The 27,846-nt window shown below is 41.2% G+C and overlaps 2 protein-coding genes across 6 annotated transcripts in view; both read right to left on the reverse strand.

The window, feature by feature from the left end:
• The window catches only part of mon2 (MON2 homolog, regulator of endosome-to-Golgi trafficking), a 31,098-nt gene extending 20,692 nt beyond the window's left edge, over window positions 1–10,406 (reverse strand). For all 4 annotated transcript variants that reach the window (XM_027272694.1, XM_027272692.1, XM_027272693.1 and 1 more), the window contains exons 1-5: window positions 9,900–10,406; window positions 3,932–3,995; window positions 2,972–3,099; window positions 345–476; window positions 68–197 (exon numbers count right to left, since the gene is read on the reverse strand). In XM_027272694.1, coding sequence (XP_027128495.1) covers window positions 68–197; window positions 345–476; window positions 2,972–3,099; window positions 3,932–3,995; window positions 9,900–10,007 — 562 coding nt within the window. In that variant the 5' untranslated portion in view covers window positions 10,008–10,406. The remainder of the gene's footprint in view (window positions 1–67; window positions 198–344; window positions 477–2,971; window positions 3,100–3,931; window positions 3,996–9,899) is intronic.
• Window positions 10,407–14,995: 4,589 nt separating this feature from the next.
• Window positions 14,996–27,637, reverse strand: slc6a13 (solute carrier family 6 member 13). Of its 2 annotated transcripts, none has more exons than XM_019265790.2 (15): window positions 27,327–27,637; window positions 23,688–23,891; window positions 22,979–23,113; window positions 21,821–21,961; window positions 21,304–21,385; window positions 20,960–21,092; window positions 20,608–20,742; window positions 18,436–18,539; window positions 18,152–18,276; window positions 17,860–17,972; window positions 17,577–17,714; window positions 17,158–17,260; window positions 16,751–16,851; window positions 16,339–16,509; window positions 14,996–15,620 (listed from the first exon to the last, which is right to left on the reverse strand). In XM_019265790.2, the coding sequence occupies exons 1-15, from the start codon at window positions 27,331–27,333 to the stop codon at window positions 15,456–15,458; spliced, it is 1,857 nt and encodes a 618-aa protein (XP_019121335.1). In that variant the 5' UTR covers window positions 27,334–27,637; the 3' UTR covers window positions 14,996–15,455. The 2 variants fall into 2 exon arrangements, with proteins under 2 accessions (XP_019121335.1, XP_027128318.1); XM_027272517.1 differs by lacking the exon at window positions 27,327–27,637 and adding an exon at window positions 24,369–24,484.
• Window positions 27,638–27,846: the final 209 nt, after the last annotated feature.

Here is a 27,846-nt window from a genome sequence, read left to right on the forward strand (position 1 = left end):
TCTTAACAATCTTTTCTATCCAACTTTCATCACTGTGGGGACTTTCCTCAGATGAACACCCTCTGACCTTTGAAGCGCTCGTCCTCAGCCACCATCCTCTCGAAGACCACGGTGACGACTTGTCTGACGGTGGCGGCCGCCGTGTTGTTGGTGATGTTGTCCTTGGTGAAGTGCAGACGGAAACACAGCACAATGGCCTGGGCATGGGACGAATATTGACGTATTATGAGTAAGAGGGGAGTCTTGAAAGTTCTACTTTTTAATATATCAGTGTCCTGACATTCAATAATGGATGGAAGATGAGAAACAGAAGTGGTTCATTTGGATTTTGAGTTCATATATACCTTGGAAAGTACTTCATCGTGTACGACAGTGTTGGTAGTCAGCAGGACCAGGACCGTCTGTAGAAGTTTCAGCTCCTCCAAACCGTTTTCCATCAGCTGCCACAACATGTTGATGATGTTCCCCGCAGCTGCCTGTCACGTGCACACAAACACCGCTGAACTTTATCCAATCTTCAGCATATTACTCATCGTCTACCGGTTCACACGCGCTCACACGTGTATCAGAGCCGCTTAGATTGTCGGACGGAAGCGTCGAGCGAGTGACTCAGCTTGAGGTCACCCAACCCTAAGGCGAAGTCATGCAAGAAAATACACACACTTGTGGGATCAGCTGGTGCTGCGACATTATTAGAGTTCAATAACTCTGAATCTATCTGTCTGCTGATATTATATCACTTGGCACTAACAGTGAGTGACACATTGTGTCCTTTCTTGGGTCAAACCGGCTAAAATACAAGCACCTGTGGAGTCACAGGAGGACTCGTTATTTGAGAACAAAGAGAGGCTTGAACCAGCAAATTTGGTATTTTTTGCTTGATTAATGACTTAAAAACTGTCCCTGTCTTATTTATGTCTAACATTAATTGTTTCAGTGCTAAATTTAAGATTTTGCAGGATTTAACCTACATAGCAACCTACATAGCAACTCCCAAACATTTCTACAGTTGGGTTAGATGCAATTAGTTTGAGATTAACCTTAAAGCTGACTTGTCCAACAAGGGAGCATACACTTATCATGAGCAGTGTTGTTTTGATTGCAGGTTGCAGAGGTCAACTCCTAGATTTTGACAGTTTTGTCCCTGGCGTGTCGAGCCCTCGTAGCCGTGCCGTCGGTAAGAGGCAAATCGGCGTCTTTTCTGTCCTATTACGACATTTTCTTTCAAGGCATTTCAACAGATCGCTCTCCTTCCCAGAGGAAACAAGATGACATCAACCATCACCCCATTCTGTCTACATGACAAACTATCTGACTTGGTTGTCTCCAGTGACACCTGAAGAATCAATACTGAGGTTTTGTCTTGGGAGGCTGTCGGCTAGCTTTTAAACCTCGCAGTTGCTCATGAAGCGGAGTGCTGGCGCTGCCGGCAAGAGGGAAAAAAAAGTGAGTTACAATGTTCAATGGATCAGAAAATGTGTGTGTTGTGGAGTATGTGACGTGCCTGTCTTGTTCTTGATGTTTGTTAGGAGCAACAATGTGATAACAGCCACTCGGAGACAAGGATAGAGAACTCAGAGTAGTGTGCTATCTTAAAGGCCAAGAGAAAATCCCCCGAACTTCAGACTTGTGTTGAGCTGTCCTTGAACTTAGCACTCAACCGCCACCCACTCGAGAAGTAGGCCACAATATAACGGTGTTCCCTTTTAGTCAGAACGTTTGAGGTGTGAAGATAGGCGTCAGCTTCGACTGACATAACATAAAGAGAGAAAGCTGAGAGCCGTGTGCGAGAAATGTCCCAATTTTTAAGACAGATGTGAACCAAATATCGTGAAGCTTTGGACTGTTGTTAGACAGAGAAAGCCATGAGGACACGACACAGGGAAATTGGGATGGAACATTTTGAATTCTTCTTATGATTAAGAGTTAGAAAAGACAACTTAATTAGGAATGATAAAAAGTTACTAAGTGAGAAAATAGTGTCTAAAGACTTAATAGAAATTACAGTAAGTAGCCTGTCCTGCCTAGTCTTATGAGAGCCTTTAGGGGGTGTAGAGCACTTCGACTCGGCAGAAGCTTTGAAACGAATGGTAACCTAATTAAATAAACGCCAGACATCAAAATGTAGAAAGCATGGGGCAGTTCAAAAAGATTTTAATAACAGGAGTCTTTTACGGTGTATTATAACAAAGCAGTTGTGCGGCAGCTCCGGGGTTCCAGCTTTGCTCTGATATCGGCTCTGAGTCCAGCTCTCCGTCTTCTGGGCCAATGGTTTCTTTAAATACAGGGTTTGTGCAAAAGAGGAACGACAACTGCAAGACAGAATGAGCACTGGAAGAGGAAAAAACGGCGGGTCGGTGCCTCTCAGATGAAGCAATATTTACGTTATCGGATCGCACCAATTCCTGTATTGATCTGAATGAATTACCCTCAGGTTATTAAAGAGGATATGCCTCAGGTGATGGGTGAACTTAAATCTGCATGTGTGCGCATACTGAATGTGGAGCTATGTGAATATTTTTTTATTTTGTTTGGCAGCCGATGAGTCGGCGCTTGAGAATCGGCTCCTTTTATCAATTTGCGACGATGCATATTATCTCAGCAAACATCCTTGATGGAGGCGAACGTAGCTCGGAAAAACAAACAGCCGTGTTTGGCATTTGTACATTGGAGGGGGGAAACAAACATTCTCTACAAGGACGTGCGTATTGATCGGACACTCTTGGAGATGATAATCACCTTGTCATTCAACAGAGTGACACGAGGTGACGAATCCAGATGAGAGATCATTGATTTCACTTGTTAAGACAAAACTGTACATGAGGAAATAAAGCCTGTTTTTGTTTTTACTCTTTGATGTATCAGAGCTGACACAATTGGACAAGATTTTTGTGTGTGTGCTCATATCTCAGCTGTAATCATAAGCCTTAGTGTGCATTTCGAATACCGGGCGGTGCTTCATGTCCCTCACCTCAGATACCACCTCATGGGACATGAGTCTCTGGATAGCAGCCAGACACAGCTGGGTGATCTTTGGCTCTTTGGTGCCACAGCCCATCAGGAAAGGCTGCACGACTTCTGAGCTGTTCTCCTTCAGAGCTGCAGGGAAAGGACAGAGATAAAAGCGAAATGTCAGAGCGTTACAAATGCATGTCATTACACACGCCTTTATCGCTTAGAATGTGTTCAAATGAATGTCAAATATGAATCAGTCTTGTGTAAAACACAGCTTGCGGTTTTAAGAATTCAAATCAAACTTCTTTTTTTTTTATATATCATCTCTTGGTGCATTAAAATCATGTCTGTATCAACAAATGAACAAATACTGTACCAAGGCATAGAGTCAATGGTCAAAACTGTGAAATAACAGAAAGGGAACATTCTGTTTACAAATCTGAGGAAACTCCATTATTAATTATAATGTTTTTTATTAATCCAAAGCTGAGTTGTGAAAAAATGTTCATCCAGTTAAACAAAGTGTGATACCAGCGCTTTGCATGCAGCTACCTACACTACAATTACAGGACATGAATGCATTCAGCCTTTTTGTAACATCGACGTAACGGCTATCAAATCTATTCTGGAAACAACGGGTTGCTGCACAGTTCACAGCGGGGCAGCCGGCAGCGGGACAGTCGGCAGTGGAACTCGGAAAATGTCGACTATGTGTCAACTCTGCAGATGTTACAAAAGCTGGGCTGTTTTAATCAAGACTACAGAAACAGTTTGCTGTTCACGCATTTTGAGATGAGCCAACATTTGAAAGTGCTTTGTAGTGAGACCTCAGGTCGAGCGGCTGTCTAATGAGCTACATGGATTACATTAAGTTAGTGGTTGAAAAAGTGACTTTGCACTTGCAATACAAATCAAGAAAAACCTCATTAACATGCTCGAATATCAAATAATATTCAATATTTTGGCTCTCACTCACCTGCCAGTATGTCTGTATTCCTGGCTGCAATGGTCTTAATCTTCACAATGCCAGACTCCGCGGCCTGGGGAGCAAAAAATAAATAAAAAAAGACATTTACATTTGATGTAACGTATTGAAAAAAGGTGCTGATGCTGCAGCACCACTCTGCTACTCATGGCAGACACAACCTCTTGTTGTCATGGCCGCAGGGGGGGGAGAAAGAGGAAGGTCAGGCTGCAGAGACAAAAGGAAGGGCCGGTAAATCTGTTGAGAACGGGCTTCAACTTCAGACGGCTGTAGTAGAAGGAAGTGATTTCCCCAGTGAGGTGTTTGGCAGGGGTGGTAAGATATAGACAAGAAGGGATATCAAGAGACAGAGAGAAGGGGCAGGAGAGGGAGGAATGACACGGAGACCTAATGTGAGTCAGTCTGTGTCTGTGTGAGAGAAACAGAGATGAAACTGAGCATTTAAGCAGTCAAAACAGAAGCTCTTCTTATCCGTCTCCAACAATCACAAGCCACCGAAAAAAATCTGTCAAGATGCTATCCCTTTGTCTCCAACCGCTGCTCCTCTCACCAGCATTATCCCCCATCCCTCCCTTTCTAGTCAATCTACTCCAGTCGTCTTCTCCTGTTCTAAGAAAACATCCTGCAAATCCCCTCTCTGAAAGAAACAACGTGCACGTCGGTGCTTTGAGACAACGACTGTGATGTGAGTCTGCGGTTTGACACAGCGTAACTACACCGTTTACCTCCTAACATGATGCTGGGGTATCTGCAAAGCCAATGCATGGCAAGAATAGGGGTGGAAATATTCCAAATCAGAAACTTTCCATGGGAATATATGGGAATTAACTGGAAATTGGGGGCTATTTAGAAATTGTGGGTAAGATATCATCATGACAAGCTTAGAGCTTATTTAGTATCTAGTTATCTACTGTATGAAGTTAAACATTAATACCATACATTGAATATACTTACTTACTATATTTAAGTTCCCTGTTAACCTTCAATTTTGTAAATTCACGGTTTATTCCCATTTTTTCCCCCATAAATTCCTGTTAATTCCCATGGAGAGTTTCCAACTTAGGCAAGAAAGAGGCTTTTTAAATCACTATTGTTGAAAGATCTCGCTTGCAAAAAAAAACATTGTATGTTTTACAAATGGCTCACAGCAACGTCCTCAACGAGTCCATGTCGGGGGAGTGGGGCTAACAACAGGACTGTATAACGTTATCGTGTCATTTAAACAGCCACAAGGTCGAGACACACTGTGAAAGTCAACAATTCATAACCTGCTGAACAGTCGGTTACCAGGCGACCGTTAGTCGGTTAGTGGGTTGGGCTGTTAATGCTGTTTGAGTGTGAGCTGGCCTTTCACCAACACAGCTTCTTAAAAAAGTTAATCCTCAAAAAAAATGCCAGTCTCCTTCGTCTCCTTTTGTTCCTCAAAGAGAGCCAGAGGTCTTTACAGGCCAACGAGGACAGTCCTAAAATAATTACAACCGCTACAACTGTGGCTACTTTTTTTTTTATATTGCCAGAAGCTAAGGCTGTAATAAACAGGAGCTATGAAGGATAAAAGAAAATTGGCATGACTGCAACTCTGGAACAAAGGGTGAAGTTTTTAAAGAAATAAACAACCGAAGCTTTACAGTAAGAGACAAAACCTTTATTAATAACCACGATGAAAATCTATTCCATACTGGCTTTCTTATGGATGGAGTTTAGCGTTTAATAAAAACAGTGAGATTTCTCTTTCTGTATATAAACAGAAAGTGCTGTTTAAGCTTTCTGTTCTGGAGTGTAGACGTTACTTCTCCATGAAAACAGTCAGCATTATGAAGTCACCACCACCACCACCACGTGGAGGGAAGTACAGCTGGCCTGATTATGTCATTGTAACTAAAGCCAGTCCATGGAGTATTTGTCTATATTCTCGGGTGTCTACAGTACGACTCAGCTGCATAGTCATTTTAACCGAGGCACAACAACAGTTGATTTGTTAGCATTCAACAGTCACGTAACCAAAAACTTGATATCGAGGCCTCAAGAAGTTTTTTTTTTCCCCCAGGTTGAAATCCTGATGTATCTCAAGCGGCTTCTTAGATTTGTTTACTTTGATTTCCTATTTTATAATATTTAAACCCAATCATAACTTTGTCACTGATCACAGATCTTTGGAATGAGACGTCTGGCATAGTTTATGAATTTAAAAAAATTTGATTTTGTAAAAAACATGTTTTGTATCAGTCTAACCAAGGTACTGAAGTAAAGTATTATGTTGGTATTCGATATCAAAAACAAGGTGGATCAAATTAAACCCCCTAAAAATATGACATTTTTATTGTCTAGGCATGATTAAGTTATTCAGTAGTGGCATCTAACAACTGAATAGCCCCCGCCTCACCTTTAAAGTTGGTTTGTAGCCGTGAAACTTGTGCAAAGCTCTAACCTAGAACCAGCGCGTACTTTGTCCGTTCTGCCGGACTTGAAAAACTAAATGATTCCTATTTTCAGGTGATTGTACACTAATAAAAAAAACGTACTTATTAATTTCATATTCTGCCTATAGATCCCCATAAATCATACACACTTGACATTTAAGCCAAAATACTTTTAGCCTCTCTGTTTTATAAGGGAGGGTACATATAGAGCCCTGGACAAAACTGTTTTTAAAATCTGAAGCCTCGGTACGAAGGGACATTAAATTCTGGTCTCTGCCGTACAAAACTACGTCAGGACGAGGCCGTGTCGGGAAGCGCTCGGTACTTTCAGTTCTCCTCTTTTTTTCTCTTTTTCGTGCGGAGACCCTCAAAACAGAAGTGACCCGTGTCTGAGTGCCAGCTCATTTTCTTTGAAAAGCAAAATTAGTTAAGCTCGTCACAGATTGACTTCCTTCGAAACCACGCTGTGAGACTCTGGAAACTCAGCAGTTTCTGGGGTACTGACTTTGCATATTATTTAAAAAAAAGAACTTCAGTGCAATAGTGTCAGTTCACCAAGTCCTCTCCTCCGTGTTGCTCCACCGTGCAGCCGACATGCCCCGTCTTAATAAACGAGTTGTGCTAGGCGAGCCATACAAAGGTTGGCCCCGTAATGCTTCCGTTAATTCTGCAGATTTCCCCCCCAAAAAAACAAGCAGTCACATTTCACTACGAGCTACATTACAGCTGACAGCACCTAACTCATCCACAGAGAGAGTAAAGAGCTCGCTGCCTTGTGTGTTGTTTTTATTTTCACCTAAGAAAAAAAGCAATCAGAGCACAACAAACAGCAAAGCCCTGGTGGTTTCCACTGACTGCTACTCAGTGAAAGCGAGGTTCTGAGTGCGAAGCGATGATGCAGAGAGAAAAAAATCAATAGGACTCTTCTTGGTTCCTCTTAGCCCAAAGAAACCACTGGCTGTGGTGCAATATCACAGTGGGAGATGGGCTGGGAAATGTGGGAGGAACTGGAATGGAGACCAGCTGGGAAATGAAGACAGTACAGCCTTGTTTTTCTTTTGCAACAGGGACACACAACACATTGGTATCCAGTTTTGATCATATGCAAACAAATATGACAAAAGTGGTGCTGGAACTGAAACAACAAGTCCATAAGAAATTCATGAACTCTCTAAAATAAATCATGTGTGTTGTAACAAGGGGGACACAAATAATCTAAATTCAGCCACCACTGCTCCGCTTGCTTTGCAGCACAATAACATCCCAGCAAATGCAGCCACGATGGCTCGAATTGGAAAAGGTTGTTTCAATCACGACACGATCAACCGAAGCGTGAGCAGGGTTAAGGTTGTGGGAAACATCAAAGTGGCTCCCTGCGCTGCTGTGATCCCCGAGGGAAGATGTTGGCAAGGACCAGGAAACACGGGTGATGATAAATCAATATTGAAGATACTTCATAAAGCCAGCCCCAACCCCTAGGCAAGGGTAAGCGAGCAGCCTGTTACAGTCCTGCCACACAGCTGATACTGAAGCATCAGGCACTCAGTTGGAGAGATGAAATCAGTCCGCAGTGCATGAAACACAAAAGAAAACTGGAAAGAACTATTCTGCTTTCTCGTTGTTGTGTTGTCTTTAATCCAGGTGAGACCTGAGAGAAGACAAGCCGGTTGTAGCTTGATATCTACTGAGCTGACTGAATACCGCCACACGGCCCCTCAAAGCGTTTCACCTAATGACCCGCCCGGTGACCACGGTTACATATGCACGCAAACGCCGAGGAATTACAGGGAATTAAAAGGTAAAGAGGCTCTGGCTGAGATGCTGTCAGTTGAAATTACGCAACTTCGGCAAACACTATCCACGCTGTGCGTGTGCACAAGGAAATGATGGAATAGCATAAGGAAATACGGCATGACAGAGCGAATGGGGATGTTTATCCGATATCGTATGTCAGCAGCCTTATTATCATATGTTTAAGCTATTAAATAAAGCTATATATTCCAGATGTAAATGAATGAACTGTGTTGCTGAAGTAGGGATAACACATGCACTGTAAAAAAAAAAGGGGCTGACGTCACACTTCTTTGTACTATTCACTTGTCAAATTATGATGTCACCAACCCCCCCTCCGGCTTACACAACGACAGCAGTCAGCAGCTGGCTGCAAAACAGCACGTCGCTCCCAAGGAAATATGAAAAGAAACGCTTGTGTGAGTCGCCTCTGGGCTGTGTCCGTACTGGCTTACTGCAAAAACACCACAAACACATGTTCTCTCTTTAGTATCCATGTACGCTGAAGTCATTTATCCAAAAAGCGACTTACTTACTTACTTACAGGGAGCAATTCTGGGGTTTGGTATCTTTGCCTAAGGACACTTCAACATGCAAACCGGAGTGGCCGTCATTATCCATCTCTTATTTCTGCAGCTGGTCCCGTAAAACAGGTTTGAAATGGAAATACTTTGAAGTATTTGGAAAACCTTAACATGCCCGAGAGAGAAAATATGTACTCTGTGTGTGTGTGTGTGTGTGTGTGATTTGGATGACTTGACACTTAAAACAAACATCTACAGTGTAATTTCTCAAATTAAAATAATGTGGCTCATCTGCAGAGCGTCACTCTTGTTGGGGAATGTGGTATAACTATATAAGCTCACATCTTTTGTCATCAGGGTTCCCACACCTTTTTCATGAACAATTTCAAGCACTTTTCAAACACCAGTTTTTCCATTTTTCCAGCACCTTTAAATAGGTAGCCTACTAGTTGTGTTTGCCATGATGGTCATGGGAAGCGCAGCGGTGCCACTGTATGGCATAATAATATGGGTCTAATTAGCATTATTTCATATGGTGGTAGATTGACTGTTTTGATTTTTAACTAATTGTGAATTGGCTTGTATTCTCAGCTTGTGAGCGGTGTATTGTGTAACTACCATAGTGCAATAACAGTGACAAATAGACATCACACAAATTTCAAGCATTTTCAAGCACTTCACAAAAAAATTCAAGCATTTTCACAACCTTGAAAACACTGAATTAAAATTCAAGCATTTTCAAGGAATTCAAGCACCCGTGGGAACCCTGTGTCATGCACAGGCAGATATACATCAGTAGTGCTGCTCATTTGTGATTTTTATTTTTTTTTTGGGAAGGGGGTTGAACTGAGCTGCTACCATGTCATCCACAACACCGGTGTTACGAATGAACATGCCACCCTCATAACCTGATGCACAGTCCAAAACCATGTAAGCTAAACGCAAACGTGGGGTCAGCCGAGTTCATCACACTCCACGTATTGTATTAAACCAAACCATATGACACAAAGCCACCTGTGTTTATTTATTTGAACGTCTGCTTCAGAAAGAAAGGCCCTGCAGCTGACTTACAACTTTGAATTTTAGCCAGTAACATATGAGGTTCACATCTTCAGCACACAACAAAGCCAAGAGGCCCGGATATAAAATGATATTCACAACCGAGACAACCTGCTGAACGCCGGAGTACCGGCTCAGTGGAGCTAACTACAGCCGGGGCCTCACCTCTTTGACCGGGGGGAATTTCTTCTTGCACTCCATGGACAGGGAGCGCAGGTCGGTCTGCATGTTCTCCAGCAGCTTCTTCACCGCCTCGGGGCTGCTGGTCGACATCTTCGACGGCGTCTTCGACGAGAAATCTCACAAAAAAACGATTTAAAACAAAAAAAAGGAAGAAGAAGGGCACCGCTCCTTAACCCATACACATCCGTCGCTACTTTATTGGTCTCCCGTGGAAAGGAAAATAAAAACGCCGCGGTCCATTGACACAGGATCCCCCCGCGTATGTGCTGCGAGCGGCGGCCGTGTGCGGGGAGGTGACGCCGGGCTTCCTCTTCCTTCACGGCCCGTTGGCATGAAGTAGCATCGCTGCCCGGTTTGTTTCTCGTCGCTGGTCGCAGATATTTCTTGTGGTTCTCGGAGTTGTCAGTCAGTCTGGGTCAGCCATCAGCAGCGGCCGACAGCTCCACTTTCTTTCCCACAATGCTTCGGTGGACAGTGACACGTCACTCGGACTTCCGTAAACAGTGACGGGCTCAGGGCGGTGACTGCAGCGACCCCTGCTGGAGAGGCCGGACACCGCCCTAAAGGCCAGGAGCTGCAGCTGCAGGTATAGACATATATACATGTATGACTGCAGGTATGCACACAAAACTTGCATATATACATGTATGACTGCAGGTATGCACACAAAACTTGTTTTATTAGTGCGAGGCCCTGTTGGATTTAGAATGTTTAAAAGTAAATCGCATTTTAGATGGCCTATATATGGTGGCCCTGAAATGCAAAACACAACAGCAAATTCAAAAACACAACAGCAAATCAAAAAACACAATAGCAAATCAAAAAACACAATAGCAAATCAAAAAACACAACAGCAAATTCAAAACGGAAAAGGTAGGTACCCTCGGGAGACATGAATCGTCACTGATTGGACTGGTGGTCCGTCCTTTGAACTGGAAGGACATGGTTTACATGTTTTCAAAATATGAGCGCTGTTAACTTTTTGAATTTGCTGTTGTGTTTTTTGATTTGCTGTTGTGTTTTGCACTTCAGGGCCACCATACCTATATGTACTCGAAAACTCATGAAAAAGTCTCCAGGACCCACCATGCGCCGCCCAAAGGCCAGGAGCTGCAGCTGCAGGTATGCACACAAAACCTGTTTTATTACTGCGAGGCCCTGTTGGATTTCTAATGTTTAAAAGTAAATTGCATTTCAGACGGCCTATATTTTTTTAGATTAGATTAGATTCAACTTTATTGTCATTACGCATGTATAAAAACAAGGCAACGAAATGCAGTTTAGCATCTAATCAGAAGTGCAAAATCGAAGTGCAATAAATACAGTTAATGCAGTATTTACAGTAGCGCGAAGGCAATATGTAGAGATTGTGTGCAGATAAAGTGCAATTAATAAGTTAACAGAGTGCATGATACAGATATAACGAGTATGAACAGCTGTGCAAGTCCAGGGGTGATCAAATAATACTCCAAAAAAGTACAGATACTGCATTTTAGTACTTAAGTACTGTACGAGTAAGTAGTTCCACTTCGTTACTATACATCTCTGTTTATTAGTGCGAGGCCCTGTTGGATTTAGAATGTTTAAAAGTAAATTGCATTTTAGATGGCCTATGTACTCGAAAACTCACGAAAATGTGGTGTAAGTCGGGTGTAAAATTATGTATTTCAGGGGTCTCGCACAAGTACGAGGGGCCCCTCGCCACGTATGTAACATACAGAGACACACAAAAAAGTCTCTTGGTGACCCAGGACCAAATATAATATCCTGGATAAAATATAAAATTCATCAATTTATGTAAAACTACAACACTGTATGCCAAATTGTAGTACTCTTCTTTAATTTCCCAATATACAATGTCACATAAAACAAAAAAAGGTACCATGGGGGACCCTTTAAAAAGGCAGCAAAATTATTGAAAAATCAGGCAATCCTTAACGAGAAATTTCCTGACAAAAAAAAAAAAAAAATTGAGCTGGGAACTTGTTCTTTGGTCCACCCATTCCTGGGACATGTGAGCCTTGTCTGATGAAGGCACAGTCCTTCCTGCATCACTGACAACTGTGAGAGAGATGGCACTCTCTATCACTAACGTTGCATGCCTCTTTGAAAAAACCATAGATGGCAGGAGGGAAACAAACATACCATTAATGACATCAGTGAGCAGCCTGAAGCTACCCAAGGACCCAACATGCAACTCAGACAGCAGCAACACAATGAAAATCACATGACAAGAACTGTGTGGGCGCCCAGCGTTAGTGTTCTAGGGTTAACCCTTTTATACTGTATTGTATATTGTTATATACAATTATAATACAGTTATATAAGATTTCTCGTGTACATGTTTAACTTCTTATCACAGGTTTAATTCCTTATTTACATGCAGATTTATTTATGTTATAGGTTATTTTAATGTATGTTTACTGTGTCTCGTGCTGCTAATGGGTGCTTGAATTTCCCTCAGGATCAGTAATAGATAGATAGACAGATGCATAAACATGCATTTGGTTGCCAGTTCAATAGGTGCACCTAAAGGTATTTATGCGAGTTAATTATTAGGTAGGCTAGTATGCTAAATTGAAGGCATGAGATACAATAAATGCATTAGTAAACATGGAAATTGTTCGTGAGACATGGTATAGAAGAGCACCCAATCCCTGAGGCTGCAAAGAACGGACACTCACAACCTGTGAAGAGAGGCATGTTTATCGCACCAGAGCAGTAAACAGACTGCAAAAGAAGATATGTTAACATTTTTGTCTTCGCGATGTATACAGTCAAGAAATAATTCAGTCTTTTAAATGTATTCGACTTGTAAGAGCTGCTGATCTGACGAGGAGGTCTCCACTCGTTGCTTCTCAGCCTCTGGAGTTCTGTGTTGGCTTGCTGAAGAAACAGTTCTTGTCCTCGGGGAGTTGGAGTCCAAACTTCCACACCTCTTTAAATCCAACAAAAAGCACTGAGGGCAGCAAGAAGTGGGCAGCAAAGCTTTTCATACCGCACAGGTGAAGTTAGAGAGTTACTTTCAGATAGTTGTCGGCTTTAAATCAAGTAATGTGTACCGGTGCAGCATTTCCGAATAGAGGTTTTGTAGTTGCTCCAGTTGAGTGTTTTGAATTAAATCATGCAACAGTTTGCAAGTTATTACACCAAATCATCGATTCTCAGTAGCTCAGAGCTGCACTCCAACCAGAGCCTTATTTCTTTTTCATAATACTTCACTAAATGTCAAATGAAGACATACCTTTTACTTCAACACCACATTCTTAATCTTGTCAGAGCATTAAAAGGGAATTCCCCAAGCAAAACCTAATATATATGGAGATTTTCAGAACTTAAGGATGTGAAGAAATGACAGCGTAAAGCCGATTTGTGAGAGTCGGCGCATTTTCCCAGTGTTACTGACTAGAAGTAACCTCCCGTAGAAGCCATTAATATGTTTCGTGTCTGGGTAAACACTTGTCTTTCTTCATTCCTGGATCCCACTAAAGTGAAACCCAAAAACAGCCTGCTGATTTGAAGGTGTGAGGGCCAGGAGTAAATTATCCATGAAAGTATAGCTTGTGGATATTTTATGAATTTCACAGACTGGAAATGATATAAATCATGCAATCGTGTTGACATCTGTGAAACTTACACAATAGCTTCCATTCTGAGAGCTAAGTGCAGAGATAGATGAATGTAGGGGATGTCATGACTCTAATGATAATATACATTTAGAAAGTTATTCAACAAATGATATAGTATATTTTTGAATGCATGGGCGGCTAACAACTTCTCACACATTGAGTCTAGACATATACTGCATTGAGTACTTTGTATTGTCTATATTACACTGTGTTACAGGTATTTTCACCATGATCACAGACAATATGTTCAAATGTAGTTATGGAACATACATTACACTAACTTAGCCATGCTTAACTCACCTGCCTGATCATGGCAGATGGCCACCCACCAGAGTTCGGGGTTTTGCTCAAGGTTTCTGACTGTTAAAAGAAAGTTTTTACTTGCCACCATCCCCAAGTGCTTGCTCAGGGTGGGAATTGGTAAATCTCTGTAAATAAAATTATATATAGAGTGGCCTAAACCTGCTCTATATGGAAAGTGTCATGAGATAATTCTTATGATTTGGCGCTATATAATTAAAAGTGACTCGTAAAATTAGTCGGATGTGTTGACTGCACCATATTCCTAAATACTTTTGAAAGGTGACTTGATAAAAAATGAGTCTTAAAATATATAAAATGTACAATTAAGAATCTAAATGTTGCCTGTTTTGCTATTTGTATTTCTCTTTTGATCTTCAAAGTAGATTATTTATGTATTGAGTGATGAACTGTATTGTAAGATATTGACATATTTCAACAGAAATGCATGTTTCAAATGAAAGTATTTTTTTATTCAGTCATAAAAAATAATTTTAGCATATAAAAGTTATATATGTAAAAGTGTTCCCTATCAGTAATCAATGATCATATATTCATTCCGACATCTAAAGAACCACAGGCTGAAGTTCATTATTATACAGCAGAAAAAGAGATGACAAGAGAGATTTTGGAATGAAACCCTTCAACCACCCCGTCCTCTTCATCATATCTAAGTGGCACGGCCGTCTCCTTCAGGCACTTTACATTTTAATTTCATACAATTCAATGCATTAGAGATAAAAAGCAAAAAAAACTAAATTAAAATCATGTCAATACTCAGATTGAACAAAGCATGTAACACATCCATGTAACTCTGCAATGTACAGAAAAGCAAAAGAAATAAAAAACACTTTGAATAAATGAGCATAAAAACATTAATCTGAAAAAAACAAACAAAGCTTAATTGATTTGAATTGCGGTCAGTTCAGCTAAATGTACATTTAAAATCTTGCTTCATCAAGCATTTGTTATTAGTATGCTTTTGTTGATTTTTTTTATTTTTTATTAGAAAATCTCACATCCTGAGATGATAACTCTCTACCACACAATAAAAAAAACAGCACTGTCAGCAGGACGGATGGATGGAATACGCTCGTACTACAGAAATCCTTTCCCAAACACACAAATTGCAGCTTTTATTCAAGTCAACCTTCATGATCTGTGCACTCACGTGACACCTCTTGACCGTTCACAGCAGATGTTAGCATCATTAACCGGAACGTCATGTCAGACTAACTGAACATTAGAGATGTCCATAACAGAAGAAAAAAATGCTTCCTTAGAAAGCAGACACGATCAAATGTAAATTCTTAGCCACTGCGTAACAACAATGGCCTCATTTTTTTTTCAACTCTCCAAAAGATGTAACTCTTTAAGTAAGAATGCTGATGCCGTCATACTGTATGTTGAAGGCAGTGTACGAGGGAGAAAGCAGCAGCAGCTCAGCAGTCACCAGTCAGCAAGAGTGTGACTCTTAAAGTCTGCACTGTGCCTGTTTCACCACCTTTGCCTGAGGTATTGCAGAGGAAGTTGGGTTCGGGGCCAGAAAAAGCTGAGGAGTGACCTTTGACCCCTACAGTACAAGGCTCTGATTCCATCCCTCAAGTCTCTAGCAATGAGATTCTTTTTCGTCGACGGGGAAATATCCGTCCTTGGTGGGAGGTGATTTCTGATGGAGGCTGTCGCCGTCTGCTGCAAAGATGGCCAGCAGCCTCTCCTGTTCTTGCTTTGTCTTCGGTAACTCCGTGGAGGGAGTGGTCAAGAAAACAAAGCGCTGTGAACCAAAAAACGTAATGAAATAACTTTGCATATGGCAACTAATCTCAATGGAAGTTATCTGACTAAGACTGTAATCAGTACTATTACTGAAGAGATTATTCAAGATTAGAATGAAATGCATTGCAGTATAAAAATAGAAATGAAGGGTTAGGATATGCAATAAAGGTTCCCCACTGAAATCTAGCCAGTGGTTATTTGGTAAAGAACAAAACAATTCATAGCTCTAACAACTTGTGAGTCAGCAGCAATGCAGACATTGTACCGGATGGTTGAAGAGGGAGCTGAAACTGGAAGGCAAAGTTTTTCCAATTTGCCATTTGATCTATGTTTTAAAATGCGCCTGTGGCCATGAGCTACAGATCTGAGTCGACTAAATCACTTCCCTCTGTAGGGTTGCAGGGCTCAGCCCTATAAAGAGGGTGAGGACCTCAGACATCCAGAAGCAGCTCGAAGCGGAGTCGCTTGCTCCTTCACATCGGTGGCTAGCTGGTTCTGGCATTTGATCAGGATGCCTCTTTTCCTTAGCTACTAAATGTGCACTGTGTTAACCACTAACCTTGTTTGTCTGTCTTTTTGGTGCCCCGAAAGATGCTTAAACACTCTGTAGTCTGCACAGGTTCCATTGTTAACACAAGAATATTAATGTGGGCAGCTTTAACACAATTATTTCCTTTTAAGTAGCCAGTTATTCAGGGAATTTATGGAAAACGTACCTCTCTCAGTGTTCCAGGGGTGGAGTACAGTTTCACTGCTACCCACAGAGGGATGCACAGCATGGAGGACAGGGCCAGGATCCAGCCTATGCCATGACCCCACCATGGGTATTCATATTCATTGTTGTACTTCAGGGGTGAGTACTTGATCAAGGCGAACGCAAAGGTTCCCTGATAACAGAGATAGAGAATGATTCAGTATGGATTGACTATGCTTGATACCTCACACTTGAACAGTAAATACATAAATGACAATCATTCTTAACTTTAATCATATCCTATCTCATTTTTTTTTAACACGATATTGAGATATAAGATTTGTGTTCGTTTGCAAATGTGTTTACATTGTCGGCCAGCAGAGGCCGCTCTTCTGTCAGATGACTATTGCAAAAGCATTTGTGTTGAAACTCACAAAGCATGTGGCAGGGGTGAAGTAAAGCCAGCAGTATTTGATGACAGGGCTCGGGCGATAGCCAATCATGTCCTCGATGTTGTCATAGAAACGGTCAGCACCTGTAATCAAGGAGAGATGAGGGAAACACAGCGGAGACTCAGTACGGGTGTCAAGATCCACTCTGTTTGGACAGCATGAAAAAGAATAATCATCATTGGATTTATTCACTAAATGAAGCAACGGATTGAAACAACACCCCCTCACTTAGCCCTGCGCCTTGAAGAAAATGAGAGGCTTTCAGTTTTATTGATTGGCAGAGCGTAGAGGGGCAGTGTGGTCAGAGATGAATAGTGTCTGGAGAGAATAAAGCTTTTGTCTTTTAAATGATCCATTCATGCATTTCCCCACGCTAACAACACACTCACCATAAATCCAAGCGATGCAAACAGTCTCAAAAATAGCCACGAAGAGCAGGCACATCCCACTGGCTGCATAGTAGTCAAAGAGCTGGAAGATGTACATGCCTCCCTGTGGAGACAGAAATGGCTTTATAACCCTATAAACGAGCAAAAGAAAACCTGCATGCAGCCAAATAATGAAAGCTTTTTATGATGTGGAATGAAGGGATTTAAGGGAAATCTGCTGTTTATGTGGACAGAAGGCTGCCAACAAGAAGCTGTCGAAGGTAGACAGGCAGTTTCCACAATGTATCAACCCCTTATCTTGAAAAAGAAGTGTCTGGATGGTGGTTTTGCATAGATGCTAGAGGTGTACAGTTACCCTACTTTGTGCCAGGCATGCTTATTCTATAAAAACATCATAAAATAAAGTATTTGAGACTAACCTCTGTCAGCATGATGAGCCCCAAGAGGAAAGAGACCACAGCCACTGCCAGGATGAAGAGCTCCCTGCGGTTCTTACGGCGGAAGGTGGAAGGATACATGTCCACCATGGCTGTCACCAGGCTCTCCACACACACAAACTGATCAGGAAAGAAACAAAGAAGTATGACCAATCTTTCCAAAGAAGTACTAAGCAAACAAAATTGAAGTGGTTCTGTGCACATTTGCTCGATAAGTCATCAAAATTGTTTGTTTGAGTGTGTTTGTGTGGAGTGCTGGTCTCACTTGACTGTCCAGTCCCAGAAAGACAATCATAATGAAGAAGCAGCAGGCCCATAGAGGGGAGAAAGGCATCATGGACACAGCACGAGGATAGGCTATGAAGGCCAAACCTGGACCTGAGTAAGACAGGTATCATCAAAATCATTAAAACCATAGAGGCCATCAATTTCCATCAGTTCAAGCTTTGCTCACTCAGGCAAAGTAAATCAGTAGAAGTATGAATGATACTCTGACATAGGATATTATACCTAACAGTCTCAACAGTTTCTCATAAAACATTCAAAGAAAAACAAACCAGATTCAGCCACTTCTGAGATTGGCACGTTCTGCTCGTAGGACATGAAGCCCAGGATGGAGAAGATTGCAAAACCTGCAATAAAACTGGTACCACTGTTCAGGAAACAGAGGGAGAGGCAATCCCTGGAAATAACAGAGAGAGGGGAATATAATGATTAGGACGTGCGTGTATGTATGAATGGGTTGGAAACGGTACCCAACAATGTTTGGACTGGTTTTGACTGAGAATAGAGAGGTGGTGTTGTGCAGTTGGTCATAATACCAAATCCATTATCATCTTACTTGTAGCAGTTGTTGTTATATTTGTTGTAGCTTCCCAGGGCAGTGAGGCAACCCAGGCAAATGGCATAGGAGAAGAAGATCTGAGTTCCAGCATCCATCCATACCTTAGGACAGAATAGAAACGAGATCATCAGATAGAGGGAAAATTGTAATAATTTACCCACAGACAGAGATAAAAATAAAATGTTCTTTTTTTGTGAGGTGTCCCATTGACAAAGATTAATTTTATCTGTTGTGGAAAATACTGTTTCTGCTGAAAGTGAACGTACAAGTAAGAGTCAACTTTGAAAATGTGTCTTTCTTAAGAAAACATCGTACATTAACTCATTTTAACAGACTGGATTCAACCCACAGCCGCAAAACGCAAAGCTTCCTGTACAACTGAGCTGTCAAATAATTACAGGAGAGAGTTAAAAAAAGAACCACCAAAGAACCCATACACATGATAAATGATGCGCCTGCTGTTAAAGTAACACTCATGTCATGTTATAATGTGATTAAACACCAAATTCTCACTACATCAAGTGTTCCATTCCAGCAGCAGAGTCACAGATGAATTCACTTTGAAAATATTTTTCATCTTTCAAATGTGAGCTTGATTTTCTGTCTCGCATGCACCCTTCATTCTTTAATATTGAAAGACTCATCTCTTTTTTAAAAACATTAAACTCCCAAATGCATCGATAAAATCTTAAAACTCTCCCTCCTCAATTCCACCATCCAGACATCACCCAGCCAGCAGAGCCCATTATCCATCGCGGCTTCTCCGATGCATAAAGTGCTCTCTTTAAAACCCTGATGTACACTTCGTAGCTTTAGATAGCTGGCAGCCAGCATTGAATGTTGTGGAGAAATTACTGAAGATAAAGGTCAATGGTGAGGTCAGGAAGGAAGAAAGTGTTCAGGAGCCTCTGATGTCTTATACTGTATTATTTATTGGCCAAGGAGAATTAGAGACACTCTCAAAGTTCATCAGAAGTGCCTGAGTCGGTCTCACATTCTGCCCAACTCATCCTGGTGGATAGACTTTAAACCCAAAGATAACACCACAAATACTACACGCCCAGAATAAGTCAAAGAGAATGTCTTTACCCTTTGGGGTGTTATTGTCAACATATTCTAGTCTGGAGACACAGATGTCTGTTTACGCAGATTGGAACGTCAACGACAAGCGATCTATTATGTCTAGGAAGGCAGCAACAGGCCTCTGAGATATGGTGGCACTTAGTCAAAGACAAACAATTAATACTGCCGAGGACCTATGTAACCTAAGGATAGAAAATTCCACAACACCGAAGATCACTGAACAACACAAGGTCTGGACACAACATTATACAAAGACATTAAATCCACCAGCCTAGCTTGTCTTGGCCTGCATCCCCGAGAGATTAAGAGAGCCTCTTCTAGATTTTCACACTTGTTTCAATCTAATGTCACGAAAAGAAGAAACTGTAAAGACCCTGTTACTACCACCAATACCCATCCACTCCCTTTTCCTCCACATTATTAAATGACCCCCCTCAAGAAACATAAAAATTAGGATTACACTGCTATTCAGATGTTTTTAAAACATATGATGTGTGTGTGTTCCTATTTATTACATGTCTTGAGGACACTTCCCTTTATTAATGTTACAGGAATTTTAAAGAAAAACCCTTAAATAAACATGACCGGGGTTCAAAGTATCAAAGTTTAAGTTTAATTTATTATTCTTGTACAAGGGGAGCGTTTCACAGTGCAACACACAAAATGGGTTACAGAGAAAAAGGCTCCCCGAGGAGCTCTTACAGTTGGTTCTTATACATTTTCCTGCATATATACTGGCTACTGATTAGGGGATATGCTGAAGAAAACAAGTGCCAAGGCTCTTTGAGGAGCCTTTTCTCTGTAACCCCTTTTGTGTGTTGCATTGCTAAACGCTCCTTCTTACTTACAGGGAACTACTTTCTGAGCACATTTTAACAAGAGGGAGTACTTTCGGGCAAAAATAGATACCAGCTGATGGGATCACAAATTACAAATCCTGTGAAATATCTCCAGAAAGAAAGGCAAAAAAAAAAAGCTCTCGTTGTCTAAAACGCAAACCTCACACACAAGCGTAACTTTCATTGTGAAATAAAACAGCAGATATGAGCCACCAGATATCTCAGTGGCAATCGTATTTGTGCCTACCTGTGGGTCAGACAGCCGTCCCACATCGGGGTATAGGTAGAAGTGGATTCCCCTGGAGGCTCCAGGCAGGGTGACCCCTCTGATCAGCAGGATCAGTAGCATAGCGTAAGGGAAGGTGGCAGTGAAGTAAACCACCTGAAAGGCAACAGACACACCTCCAAATCACATCCAAGCTTCATGACAATGCCTCTGTTTCATTAATTGTTATATTGTGTTAAATTAAATCTGTGAAATATGTCTAAAAGCCAAAACCAGAGTAAAAACGCATAAAAGGTGCATTATATAAGAAAAACTGGAGGGTAATAATAACGATTTTTATCTGAATATCATGAACAGGGGGGAGAGTTTTCACCTTGCCTGTAGACTTAACCCCCTTCCATATGCAGAAGTAGCAAATGACCCACGCAATGCCCAGACAGGCAACCAGGTGCCCATTCAGAGAGCCAATGTCATCAATACCGGAGGAAATTCTCAGCACTCTTCGCCTGGGGCACACACAAATAAGACAAATTGTATTTCATTTTCATCTATGCTCTCTCGAGCTAAGAAGTCTTGTCTCTAGTGTAACAACCATGCATTTTTTTAAAAGAAAAGAAAAGGAAAATCTGGTAAATCCGGTGTTAAAAAAAACACGTGAGGTTGAATATTTGGCACGCAAGGCCGTTTGAGGACATGGCCAAACAAAAAGGCACTTACTCCCAGAACTCAATGACAGGAGAGGTGGTGTTCTCATGGTGATTGATGGAGCTATTCCCCCTCTGAAATGCCATACAGGAATCTTGAATGAAGGAAAGACAAAAACACATTCAATCCTGTGAAGAAGTCCAAGCTTTCTCTCAAGGTTTCCAAGTTACACACGGGCAAGCGAAACAATGCCACCACTGAGACGGAAGAGTGAAATGGTGGAGAAGCATTCGCTCGTTTCAGCTAAAATGAAACTATAGATTCAAGAAATGATGAAGGAAACGGCCATATTTGCAAAATTAACTCATTTACCAACTTATACTTTACTTATAAAAATATATATAAACGACACAGAATGATGCAGTATAATGTTTACCATGTTTGCCATCTTAGTTTGAGGTGTTTGCATGCTGGAATTACACACAACTGATAGGAACGTTGCAAGTTTTTAAAAGGCGCTAGATGAAAAGACAAGGAATCACCAAAGGCATTAGGATTCATCCTCTTTGGAGCATGAATATGGTCTCACTTGTGTTCCAGGTGTTGTTGCAGGATGCCCAGGGCAGATCCCAGGTGAAGGAGTTGGACAGGTAGTAGAGGGCCCAGGCTAACACAATGATGTAGTAGATGTTAAGTAGAGCAACAATCACCTGGGTGGCATAACCCACTCCTGCAACAAAAAAACACAATATCGTGTGACTATGTATATGTGCACTAACATGTGGTGTTATATTTTGATTTAGTTCCACAGAGATATACTTTAGTATGGTCAAAGTGAGTGTTCGGTGTTGTATTTGTCAGAAAAACTCAAACAAATCTGATTTCATTTGCAATATATTCATAGCCTCGCATGTAAGCAGTTACTGTAGTTTATCTCAAGTGAGTACAGAAATTATTCTGAATCAGGAGCTCCCTTAAGGTTCCATTCGCTGCGGACAAAGAGGCATAATTTAAGCTTGGATAAAGCAAATACTGATTACAGTATTTGATTAAATCCATCCTCGGCTCACCGCTGCTGCCCCTTCCAAATGACTCCATCAAAGTAGGGCAAATTAAATGCAGGGTAAATTATAATAGGCACAATTTTGAGTTTAAACTTTTGTTCCAAAACATGATTGCACGCCTGACTCAACTCCTCACCAGCTGTCATCCTCTGTGGGTTATGATTATGGTTGATTACAGGCACAAAATGGAACATTCGCCAGTGATGGTTGCTTGGCAGCGGTTACAACTACACACATCCCCGCATCCCACATCTGTGTGGCATGCGTACTCGATGTTTGATGCACATGCATCGACGCAGATACACATCAAGTCACACAATTGCACATAGTGTACGCTGAAAATTAACTCAAGCGCATGAACACATTGTACACAAATGTTTGGAATTCCTCTTTCCTCCCACATTGTGGGGTTGTGGGTTGTACATGTTTAGATGTTAGATGTCACTGGTTTGTCCTCATAAATCTTTGTCTGCATCCTGCATGATACTCAAGCAACTCATTGTGTCGGGATAACACACATGCTGTGTGTCATGAGATCATATTTACACTCAAAACATCATGAAGAAGCATGGAAACATGTTTGTTATGTCACAATGGTGTAAGAAATAAAGATTTGGGAATGCAACAGGCATATTTTTAACATTAAACATATATTAAAAAGTTATCTTTCTGAAGAAAATTACCTTCAAACAGCGGGCAGATTTTCCTCCAGCAGGTGATGCCGCCTTCACTGGTGTACTGACCCAGAGACGTCTCCAGGAAGAAGACCGGGATCCCACAAGCAAACAGGAAGATGAGGTATGGGATGAAGAAGGCGCCTGTAAAAAGCACATGGATTTAAGTGATGAAGAGTAGTTAGAGACACGTTAACAATGCAAAAAAAATTAAAGTTTCTAGAAAGTGTCAATGGAAAAGTATTAATGTAAAATGATGGTAAAAGAAATATAAAATCATCCATCTAGTTGCCAAAAGAATCAAACAATATTCAGAACCTTCCTATGGGACAATAAAGAAATGTGTCAGTTTCTCTTTGTCAGCAGGTTTTCATGTGTCAGACATTACTTGAGTCGCTGCCAGAATCTGTCTGGCTCTCTTCCTGTTTAAGTGAGTTTTCAGTGAACCATGACTTTCACTGATCAATAGAGCTCCTTGAAATAGATCAAATATTAACCCATGCATTATCTTCCCCTTTAACCAAATTCTAAATCATTTTCTCTAAGATGATTTGCTGCCACACAATTGGTTTGTAAGCAAATTTCCAGAAGGTTGTGCATTGTGACTGTGCAAAGTAAACAGGCTACTGGCTGCTTACAATCCTGCAACCAGTGTTGTATATAAATCACTAAATGCATAAGTTCAATCAAACCAGAGATAAATATTTCCAGCACTCACCTCCTCCGTTCTTATAACAAAGGTACGGGAAACGCCAGACATTCCCGAGGCCAATAATTTCCCCAGCCACTGACAGAACAAACTCTATCTTGTTGCCCCACTGACCCCTGTCTGTCATCTTCTCCTCCGTGCTGGGCACAATGTCCAGCTGCCTGCTGTGCCCGTTGGAGGGTTCCACCTTGGTCTCCATTTCATCTGTGCGCCCTAAAGAAGGAGACAAAAATTATAGGCAAAAGACAGAGATAAAGCATGCAGGGTGGAGGTCCAAAGGTCTGATGAAGCATGTCTGATCGCTTTGATTTTCAGTGGCAAATCCAGATTATTTAAGGGACAAATTCTATTGTCCATGTTCTGCAGCTCAGCTTTAAATTCTAAATTTCTTTGTAAAAGTCTTTAAATCAAAGAAACAAATGGACATTTGGAGATAAATCCTGCAGCAATGACAGTGATTTTACTTCACTTTCATTTTCACAGTTCACCACCAAGTGCCAGGTCTGTTTAGAATCAATATCACCACATTCGTATTTTCCCAATATCAAGATATATTGTGATACGGCAACGAGAACCAGAGAGGTGACAGTTCAGTGTCATGAACTCTGTGCTCCGCTTCATGCATTATAAACTCTTTAAAACAAAAACAATACAAAAAAAGTGTTGTTTAGAATCTACACTGTATCTCACCCTGGCCTTTTTGCAGTTCTTCGGTCGAACAAAACAAATCTGGAGAGAATTGAGAAAAACTATTTGAATTAGCACAATGTGTTCAGAAAATCCAAAACACATTGGGGGAAAGGGGGTAAAACGAAAGTTGGCTAGTTCAAACAAAGAAAATCTGGAAGGAATTTTAAAAAATATTTAAATTAGCACAATTTGCTTAGCAACCATGCAGCAGCCAGTCTTTACGTATTCAACAGAACCAAACATATTACTCCAATGTTTTAATCCAAGTGCAAAACAGAATTGATTTCAAGTTTCGCCCAATAGCTTCTTAAAGTATTTAACAGGTTGCCCTCAGTCCAGACCCGACACATCAGGTCAAGAAATATCAGTTTTGCCTTTGGTTACTTTGTTGCCTAGAAACGTGAGATCTGACAAATTTAAAACTAAACTAGAAGTTTAACCCTAACCCTAACTAAACTTTCATTTATTTTGCTAAGCTTCTGCTAAGTTCCCATGTGTGTGCTTTATTTTGTTACTATCGCATTTTCTTGTATAGTTCATAATCTTCTGCACATGCTACTTGATGATTAGTCACATTAGGTTTACTGGTAATAAATGTAAGAATAAAATTAAACATATTGCTCAGAATCAGAATCAGAATAACTTTAATAATCCCAAGGGGAAATTATTTAAATATATAACTATATATATAAGATATATAAAAGATCAAATTTACAGTTTAAATAATGTGCAACAAGTGCAAAAAGTAATTATCCGTGTTTATGTCAGATTACTCCAGACATATTTAACGACTGAATTTACTCAAAACCTGGAAGGAAGAAAGGAAACTTGTCTAGTTTATAATTCCTACTGTGCGTGTGATGTACCAGCTATATTTACATGAGCTATAATGTATGTCAGTGTCACTTTTCCTGTGTTGGCTGAGGTCAGTTACTGGCTTGATGTTATGCGATCACGTTAGAAGTTAGTCAAGCTCTCGGCCAGATCCTGTTTAGAGGCCAGTGCTGCTGAAACAATTTCTCTATGTGAAACAAACAGACAGCTCACTGACTATGCTCACTCCTGTCAGATTGCATTAACAGGCCTTCCCACCACCACCAGCCATTCTCTTACCCCTTTTCCCTCTCTCTCTGAAGCACATCGTGGTCTGTGCTGCAGTCCAAATTCAAGCAGATTGGTCATCAGTCTGCAGGAGACGTGCTCAATCTAATTCAGTTTGCAAGAATCCACGTCAAGTCCTCCTTCCCCTTCCTTTATCTTTCACACATCCACCCAAACAAACACGTTACATGTTGGGTGACCTTGTCTCATTGGACCAATGAAGCTGTCAGCTTCTAGCTCAATTCTCAAAAAAAACAAAAAAAACACAGGGGATGGAAATCCCATTTAGCCAAAAAGCCTTGTGTGAAGCCATCTTAAGGAATGTGCTCCTTCTGGCAAAGGGTAGAGGTGGAGCACAAATGTGACTCTGTGTTGTGCTGCATGCATGGGGTTAGAGGTTGGAGCTTCTTTGAGGTGCCAAAATGTCCCAACACTTGAGCCAAATTGTGGCCCGAGGTAAAAATAGAGCCCCTTGTTTTCAGAAGGTACTTGGTGGGAATGAAGACTTGGTGCAACAAAAGCAGAGGAGCCCCTTCTGCTCCGTAACCGGCAAATGAGAATCCACACTGGCCTTGCAGCCAGATCACAGACCGCCTCACTTCTTCACAGTGGTTCTTTGTGGATGCTGAGAAGCTCGACACAGAAGCCAAATGCCTCACTTCAAACACAGTTATTTTTATAGGTGACATACAATTATTTATAGTAGCATAACCAGGCTGGGAGAGTTTTTTGTACATAGATGTTTATAGAAAGACAGAGTGGAGGCACACTGTGAGAAACATATGCCGAGATTAAGAATGACCTCATTGAGGCACAGTGGCGCTTTATCCCAGGACACAGAGCCAACTTCACCTCTCTCTCTGAAAAGCGACTGTCTGGGTGAATGACTGACAGACTGACCTACTGAAGGACTTATTGAATGAATGTGTGGCTGACTTCCTGGACAATTATTTTATATGCTCATGCAGTAGAACGAGCAATGCTGTCTTTTTTTTTCTTCCAAGCCTCCATAATACAACTTGGCCACCAGCAGTTTGGTCAGCTATGTCGTGGATGTGTTGTCCTGGGAGAAGCCTCAAGGTGCATGAGACAGACACAGAGCCAATCACAAGGTAGCTGCACACTAAAATACATACCCAGCTTTATCATCTGTACTCTAAATGGGACCTTAACTTACTAAAGTTTTACTAAAGGTTTGTTTGAAGCTGCCGCCTGCTGCTCATTAGAAAGAATGCAGGTTTAGGACACTTTATTGTGGGCATCACTTCAAGTTTCCAGTTATCAACCTGTCAATGTGTATACCACTAATCAGCCACCTGTGCTGCCACATAAACATTTACAGATTTACAGGAGCACGTGATGTCTAATTGTCTAATTAGAATATGTCTAGACGAAAGTTAATGCAAAAAGAAATATAATAAGCTACGCTACATAAGCAAATCAATAAACAACAAAACCGGCTTATTAGTTTGATTCATGAACCTTTGATGAGGTTCGGTGATCTGCATGAATTTCCTTTTTGTAATTTTGAGTGTCCAGCATTTGATTTATTGTCCACGAATTACATTCCACACAAGCGGCTCTTGTCTTAGATCAACACAGCACATTTGTCCGATTTGATCTGCTTTCTGATTGCAGCATGGACAGCATGATTATCAGCATGGAACGATCTGTCCTGCATAAAAATGTGCCAGATATAACAACAGCTAAGCAAAGTTTGGATTCTCTGAAGCCTAACCTTTTACTCTCGAGAATGTTAGTAATGTTTCATAATGAAATGTTTCATAATTTTTTAATAATAATTTAGCTTTGATCTCTGGCTGATAATATGACCGATAATAACAAAAAAGCACTCACCTTTCATAATGTTGTACAAAGCCAGTCAATCACAAAGAAAGGCCTTCTCCTGTTTCAGGTTTCACTATATATATATATAACATTCATGGAGAGGTGGAGATACGAGGAACTGAAATCTTTGGTGCAGCCCACAGTGAGATTTTCCCTCTGAGTTGCCCCTCTCTGTAGACCCCCCTCCTCTTTATCCACTTCCATTCAGCACCCCCCCCAACACACACACACACACACACACACACACAAACTCACTCCCCACAGCACACTAGAGGTCTGTGCTGTCTCAGCGTGGTGGGCTGATTGCGTAACCTTTTGACACACACATTCTCCCATGGCCTTTCTCTCCAGAAAGCATGGTTTGGGAAAAAAAAAAAGGCTGGTCAGGCATGTGCACATGTGTATTGATATGTGCACTGATCTGAAATACCACCGAGGATGGTTTGGAACAGATTTAAAGGTGCAAAAATGCATCGTCCACAAACCCTGTGGATTCGAAATGATTTGTACACAGGATTCACGACCAGAA

The sequence above is a fragment of the Larimichthys crocea genome, chromosome XXI (genome assembly GCF_000972845.2).
Source record: "Larimichthys crocea isolate SSNF chromosome XXI, L_crocea_2.0, whole genome shotgun sequence".
In the NCBI taxonomy this organism is placed as follows: Eukaryota; Metazoa; Chordata; class Actinopteri; family Sciaenidae; genus Larimichthys; species Larimichthys crocea.